The sequence below is a fragment of the Miscanthus floridulus genome, chromosome 15 (genome assembly GCF_019320115.1).
Source record: "Miscanthus floridulus cultivar M001 chromosome 15, ASM1932011v1, whole genome shotgun sequence".
Lineage (NCBI taxonomy): Eukaryota > Viridiplantae > Streptophyta > Magnoliopsida > Poales > Poaceae > Miscanthus > Miscanthus floridulus.
Window position 1 is genome coordinate 14,278,105 of NC_089594.1, and position 7,548 is coordinate 14,285,652.

Here is a 7,548-nt window from a genome sequence, read left to right on the forward strand (position 1 = left end):
GATCCCTCCTCCTCATCCTCCTGCTGTCCTTGTGGCGAACAGGCGAAGGCAAACAACAGCGCAAATCTCTCCCCCTCCTTGGATTGATTGAGCTGCTCCTGCTCGTCCACCTCCGCCGTTCCTCGCCTTGCCATTTCGGGTTCCATTCAATTGTTAGTTTATTGGAGGGAAGTTGGGGGAGAAGGCGTTAGGTGGGCGCCTGCGTGCTCCGCCTCGGGAGAAGGTCAAAAAAATCCCCACCACCAACCTAGGCGACCGACTCGTCCCCCAATCCGCCATTGCTCTTCCTTTTCTCCCCGTCGCCAGACGGCCAGAGCCCCAGCCCCCCTGCTCGGAGCAAAGCAATAAAGCCCGAAAGGCGTCGCCTTTCCTGACTCCGGTTTCCCTCCATCCACGCCAGATTGATTGATTGCTCGATTCCTTGGTCGGGGGAGAAAGAGGAACACGAGCCCGGAGAAGACAGCAAGAGATGTGCCCGCTGCGGGTGATCCTCATCTTCCTCTCCGCCACCATCGCCGGCTTCTTCCTCATCAGGGGACTCAACGCCGAGCCCGACCAGTTCGACGTCGACGCCGACGAGTCGGGAACCCCCAGGGCACCCCTGCCCCTGCATTCCAAGGTAACCAACCAACGCCTCTCTGCCTCTCGCCCTTTCCTTCTCGCCTGTCGCTGTGGGCTGTCGGCCCCTATGGCTCCGCCCCCCTATTCTTGGCAGCTTCTTGCTGGCGCACAAGGGTAAATACTCCTACTCTACTAGCGCTATCACAAACTCCCTCCTTGGCACTCCAATTTCGAGGCAGCCACAATGAGCTGGCGGTCCCCACAATGAGCTGCCGGTCCATGGCCTTCAGCTTAGGGGATTTTGCAAAGGTAGTATGCTTAGTCATAGTCTCGAGCTAATTTGAACAACTTCAGTTATCACTGCATACAGACATTCCGTGGACGATAAGCTAACCTTGCTCTTCTTCTTGCACAGTATTTCCTAATTAACACGCTAAATTTGCTCCATGTAACAATCGATTTGAGCAATGAGCAATCTGCTTGGGTGCAGCTTGCCAGCCATTGTGATTTCTGGGAGCCCACTCCCCATCCTCCCTCCTAAATTCAGCTAACCACCATTCTATGTCATGTGCACGGAGCTTTTGGATCTAGTGTCTGAGTTGATTTACAATATCAGCTGCATAGAAACATGAGTCGAGATGGTCACTTGTTGTACTGTTTACTTGATTTTAATATTGAATCATCAGTCCATTGTCTCCCTTGTGCACAAATTCTAATGGCACAATAATGTTTCTTTAATAACAATTACTTGAGAATCTGAGAGTTCTTTCTTTTGTACACAAATCTAGGTTGGATCGGCTGTGAAAACAGGGTTCTGGACGATGGTGGACATGGCAAGTGGGCGGTACCTCTGGCGCACCCTTGTTGCCCAACCTGCGAAATCGGAATCCGATAAGGCCCGGTGACGAATGCTCAATTGTTCGTAAATTATCTCATCTTGCGGATGGAGTGCCACATAGGTGAAGACTGGTACAATCCTGTTGTTGTTACATATTGGTATAATGGTGTTGGTGTGTAATATGAGATGGTGGCAGATGTTACACGGGGATTATATATTAAAGTGATTTCGCAAAATTATTCATGTGTTGAGCCTTGTGTTGTGTAAGACTGGAAGTGGGTGCTATGCTGGAAGTATGTACTTTGGCCATGAGATTTGGGTCGAGGTTTGCAGGTTTTGTCTTTCAACTAATCCACGCTCAAATGTGAGACTTGAAATATAGAATAAAAAGCAAGTAGCTGGAATATGGAAATTGTGAAATAAGATTGTTGGATTGCAATATGATAGTTTGTTAAAGAAGCTTGTTGGATGCAAGTGTGTACCCTTGTTTTGTCGAAACGATGTTGTCAGTACCGTTGTTTGAAAGAACCGTTTTTGGTTCTCCATTTTGTTACTTTTGTTACCATGCTTGTAAGTTCTCTTGGTGGTTTTTGGTATTTGTGATGGTACTTGCATAGGAACATCATTTTTCATCCTTATGACATGTCTGTGTTTGGTGATGATCTGGGATTTGTTGCTTGGTACTCTGGTCTATAACTTCCAATGATGTGTACAGATTTTGGATGAATTTCTCATTTATTCAACACGTAGGAGTATAGATTTACAGCAAGATCAGGATGTTGAGAATGAGGAAGACCAGCTTTGGTCCACAGATGCAGAACTGTGGCTGCAAGCAAAACTATACTGGAGTCTGGAGAGACTTGTTTGAGGCCTGTATGGCACCGGCTGCACAAACAACCTTTGGCATCAGTATTGTTTTTGTGTTGTTTGTGTTCAAAACTTGTATTTTCTAACGTGCTACGACACGGTAATATTGTGAAATGTCGACTAGATGACATGAACTAAGCTCCTTAGAGCTATGAAACACCATTTTCTGGCTGCCTTGGTCTTCAGTTCTGAGCATGCTGTTACTGGTGGCATCCTCCAATGTCGAAACGGTAACGGATGCAGCCTGAAACGATATTGTGTTTCTTTCATGGTGCAGAACCTGCTGGGATCTGAAAACTCTAGTGCCCATGATACTCTGGACAATGAAGCAAAACCTTGAGAGAATTGCTGTTGTAGCTTACAGGCAGGAAGAGCCGAACATCTTGTTATTCCTCTTCCCCAGACCAGAAGCGTATGTCTGTTGTCTGGTGCTACATGTTTTGAGTGAAAACTGAAAAGGAAAAACACCTCATTCAAAGACCTTAGTAGCAACTGGGTCATGTACCCTTGATCAGGTCTAACCGTCTAACTTCTGAATATTGTGTTGCAGTAAACATGCCCTCTACTCAGCGATGATTTCAATCAGCCTCTTCTCTTTGCACTGAAGATTTGTATGCATATGCATCATGCAGTACTGCAGAATGCTGCAAGGTAGCAAGATGATAATATAGTTTGGTTGCATCTCTTACATCGTATCAGAACGCGTCTCATTCTCATCAGGTAGAAGCATCTAACTTAGAATAGCTGTGGCTGTCGATCAACTCCAAGCAAATTGGATCGGATCGGTTACATCGGTAATTCGGTATTCAACGCATCAGAGCAGTACTGACACTTGATAAGCTGTGATGAGTCAATTGGACTTGTACAATGAAATGAAGCAATTTTTATACAAGTTTTATCAGCCACAAGGAACAATGGTGAGTGCAACACAAGGTGCAGAGCAGAGCAAGCATATATGTTGGAGATGACTAGGGCCGCAATCTGCCGCCACCCGCGATTTCAGAAGATGCTGCTGCCTTCTTCCATTGTAGCTCCGTTTTTCATGCGGATGCGGCCCAGAAGGCTAGAAGCATCTCAAGTTGGGTCATCATCAACTCTTGATGGGCTTGGGTGGACCCAACTTCTGAAGATTGTGTTGCAGTAACATACTCTCCAGTCTCTACTCAATGAAGATATGTGAATGTGAAGGTAGTACTGCATGCATCTGTGTTGCAAGAGGATAATATTCTTTGGTTGTATTTACGGAGTATAGTATTTCTTATAGCTTGATGTTATTCAGTTTAACCATTGCACAAATACAATCTCTGAAACTCCAGTTTCAAATTTTGCTAGATTTCCAGTACAATACAAAGTTCACTCTCTGGAACTCCCACACCAACCATTATTCACGATCGATGCATATGCAATAAAATAATGTACACGAAAGCTAAGTGATCGACTCCAGCAGCTGAGGATTAGGTTTAGTAGGAGAAATATCATTTTTTTACTTTTTCTTTCTTTCTTTTTTTTCCGAAGGAGGTTTAGCAATATCTGCTCATAGAAAAATTTCACCTCCACTTGGTAGTACATGTTTGCAAGCTGGAGTATCATAGTCAGTGCTAAGCATATCCTCGTCACTGACAGACCCAACAACAGCTACAAATGAGCCAGGCCATTGAAGAAACTAACAAGTAAATCATTTGCATGTTGAAAACAGGCAAGATTTATCTCTAGCGTCAGTGTTTTGTCTCTTGTTTTTGGAGAGACTTCGCATCAGGCATCTATCATACCATGGCACCTTCATCTTGGGCAAAAGCATCTATGCTGGAGACTAGGAACCTAAAGAGTTTATCCCTTAATCATGGTACAACCAGGCATAACCGCTATTGGTCCGCTAGGACTAATCTGATTGGATCGACGTTTGAGCGTCAAATTACTAATGTTATCTCTTGGAAAGTACTTCTGGTGGTCGATTAGGAATGTGAAAACTGAGCTGTTGGATCTATCCTGAATCCCCGTGATGATGGTGACAATTATTTTTTTAGAGCAAGTGGACTAGTTAGTGGAGTTTAAATATTGCCCCAAGATTAAACTTATCAACATGTGATGTGCATTTCATCTTTTCATATGTTCTTTTGTGTGGACCATATTTTACCTTGATTTCTTTGTTGGTCTAGTTTCTAATTTCCAATGAAGGTGCTACCTCTACCTCATTATCCCCAGTTTCTTTTTTTTCATTTCTGTTCAGATTGACCGAGCAAGAAAAAAATACCTGCTATTGAGACTCCTCTCACTCGTGAAATGTTAGTCTGGTAATAAGGAAATTGAGGTTCAAAGCACAGCACTAAGTGTTGATAGGACCAAAAAGTTGATATTTATTTTTCTGGACAAACTCTAAACGAAGCATCAAGATCCTAATAAGCACAAGGGTCAGTGCTTTACATTTGGAATCAAGCAAACATGAAAGAAGAGATTCAGTCTTCATCGATAGCACACCACATTTCGAATTATAGTACACTTTCAGATCTCCAAGTTCACCTGTTGTCAAATGTTGTAACGGCCATGCTATATGCAGGTGCTAAGGTACGCATAGCTTTTTGTAAACGTTTCGTACTATATTACATAAAAAAAACCATTAGAATAGTACAGGAAAGCTCACCCTGTTTTATGGGTCAACAACATTGTATTTCGTGGAACCAAATGAAAAAATTTTCACAATGTCACTCAAGAACTCAGCTTCTCAGAAACTATTGCTCAACAAAATATAACCTAATGCTTCAGATCATCACCATTCACCTGGTGCTCTGCCAATATATAAAAAGGAAAAGAATATAGCTGCTAACAAACAAGACACGGACAAAGAACAGAATCACTCTGAGCTGAAAAATCCAACGAATTATCAGAACAAAAACTATGTGATACATCTAAAGCTCTTTTGCTGCTGATCATCTGTATGCAAGGCTCAGACTATGTCCTTCGGCCCTGGCCTGATGTCCTATTACAACAGTTTCTGTCCCCGTGCATAGAAACTTTTAACTGCACTTCACAATACATGTTTACCTGCCGTCTGTCGATCACCTTGCGCCCTTAGCATATCCCCACAGTTCCAACAGATACAGATGAGCCAAGAAAAAATAACAAGTAAATTGTTGAGAACAGGCAAGATTTATATCATCAGTGTTTCATCTCTTGTTTATGGACATACATTGCATCAGTCATCCATCATGATACCTCATTTTTTAGGATAAAAGCATCTATGTTGGAGACTATAGGAACCCAAAGAGTTTATTCCCTTAATCATGGTACAACTTGCTGGTATAATCATGACTGGTTTACTGAAACTAATTTGATTGGATCTGCTTTTCAAATTAGTCTCCAACATAGACGCATCAAATTACTAATGCATCTCCTGGAAAGCTCGGCTTTTTTTTTAAGGATCAACAACATTTTTTTTTCATTATTGATATTTACAGCCATTACAAAACTGGAACAATCTTCAAAATGTAACACAACAACTCAGCTTCTCAACAATTATTGCTGAACAAAATATAGCCTAATGGTTCACATCACCACCATCTTCTCCAATACATAAAAAAATGTAGCTGCTAAAAAAGAAGACATCAAATGTAGAACAGAATCACTCTGAGCTGAAAATCCGACGAATTTTCAGAACAAAATCTATGTGAGACATCCGAAGCTACTCCAGCTTTTGCTGCAGATCATCTCCATGCCAGGCCCAGACAATGTCCTTCAGCCCTGGCCGGATGTCCTCTTCCAACAGTTTCTGGTACTCAACTGAATCACCACTTGTTTGTTTCATCTCAATGAGATGGTAGGATGGTGTGATCTCAAAGATTTCAGTGTCAAACTGAAGGACACCATTCCTCCCCTCCTTCCTCCCTTGAATCTTGACAATGCCATTATCCTTCTTCCTTATCCTGAGATTCAGTTGTTTTGCAACCTCTTCAAGTTTTGAGATGATGGCCAAGGCAGGCTTATCTGAAGTGAACCTTGTCTCCTTTCTGCACTCCTTTTTGATAAATAGACCAGACAGGTCCAACCCTGTTGAGAATGAGATAATTTCAAAGGCATTTAGGTTTGTGGCAGCCAGGGGCTTCATATCTTCGTGAGCAATCTTCTTGCGCCTAGTAGCAAGCACCGGGGCAGCATTTGTGTTGGAATTCTCACTAAGAATTTTTGCCTTTACTGCACGGGTCTCCCCAGGACCCTTTCGGAACCAAGTAGACTCCTTTATCTTCTGAATTGAAATTCTTGTGCCTGGGTTGGGGTCCAGGATCTTGTACAACAGCTTCTTAAGTTTGTGTGAAAACCAACTGGGGCACCTGAAATCACCATGCTGTATCTTCCGATACATCTCCATCAAGTTTGGGCCCTGGAAAGGGAGATAGCCAGCAGCAAGAACAAACAGGACAACACCACAAGACCAGATGTCAGATTTTGCACCATCATAGCCTATCTTGCTGATCACCTCTGGAGCTACATATGCCGGTGTTCCACAGGTAGTATGGAGCAACCCATCTTGCTTCTTTGACTCTGAAAGCGCGCTCAGTCCAAAATCCGACACCTTGAGGTTCTCATTCTCATCCAGCAGCAGGTTCTCAGGCTTCAAGTCCCGGTGATACACACCTCGGCTGTGGCAGTGATCTACTGCACCAATGAGCTGCTGGAAGTACTTGTGTGCAGCAGCCTCTGTGAGCTTGCCACTCCTGCCAATCTTGTCAAAGAGCTCTCCACCTTTCACATACTCCATGACAATATAGATCTTGTTTCGTGTCGCCATGACCTCATGAAGATGAACAATGTTCTTATGCGCCACCAACCGCATTGTTGTGATCTCACGCTTAATCTGCTCCGAAAGCCCGACCTTGAGCACTTTGTCCTTGTCCATCATCTTAATAGCAACGCTCTGGTTGGACTCAAGGTTCCTTCCATAGTGCACCTTGCCAAACGTGCCTTTCCCCAGCAACCTCCCCAGCTCATACCGCTCCATCAAAGTCTTTCCTCTGCTCTCCATATCTTTATTATCTTGAAAAGTATATAAAACACAGGGCTACCTTTGTGTTGCCAAATCAGGTGGACAGCAAAGATTTTAGCCCTCCCCCCCCCCCCCCCCCCCCCCCCATGTCATGGTCCATGACGGTGAACAGCATTCTTATGGCTTGGTCGTGTCGGAGTCTGAAGGGCGTGGAGTCGATGCAGGTAAGGTGATCGCTCACATCAAGAGACGAGCAGGCTAGCAGACCTTGCAGAGCAGCGAGGTCCTTGATGTCGCAGCAGAAATA

The 7,548-nt window shown here is 43.8% G+C and overlaps 2 protein-coding genes across 2 annotated transcripts; one reads left to right on the plus strand and one right to left on the minus strand.

The window, feature by feature from the left end:
* Nucleotides 1-289: 289 nt before the first annotated feature.
* LOC136508511 (uncharacterized) lies at nucleotides 290-1,822 on the plus strand. The gene is made up of 2 exons (XM_066503194.1): nucleotides 290-619; nucleotides 1,350-1,822. The coding sequence occupies exons 1-2, from the start codon at nucleotides 470-472 to the stop codon at nucleotides 1,464-1,466; spliced, it is 267 nt and encodes an 88-aa protein (XP_066359291.1). The 5' UTR covers nucleotides 290-469; the 3' UTR covers nucleotides 1,467-1,822.
* A 3,919-nt stretch (nucleotides 1,823-5,741) lies between these two features.
* Nucleotides 5,742-7,332, minus strand: LOC136508755 (CBL-interacting protein kinase 15-like). The gene has a single exon (XM_066503535.1). It carries the CDS (start codon nucleotides 7,278-7,280, stop codon nucleotides 5,943-5,945), a length of 1,338 nt encoding a protein of 445 aa, XP_066359632.1. The 5' UTR covers nucleotides 7,281-7,332; the 3' UTR covers nucleotides 5,742-5,942.
* Between the last annotated feature and the right edge of the window lie 216 nt (nucleotides 7,333-7,548).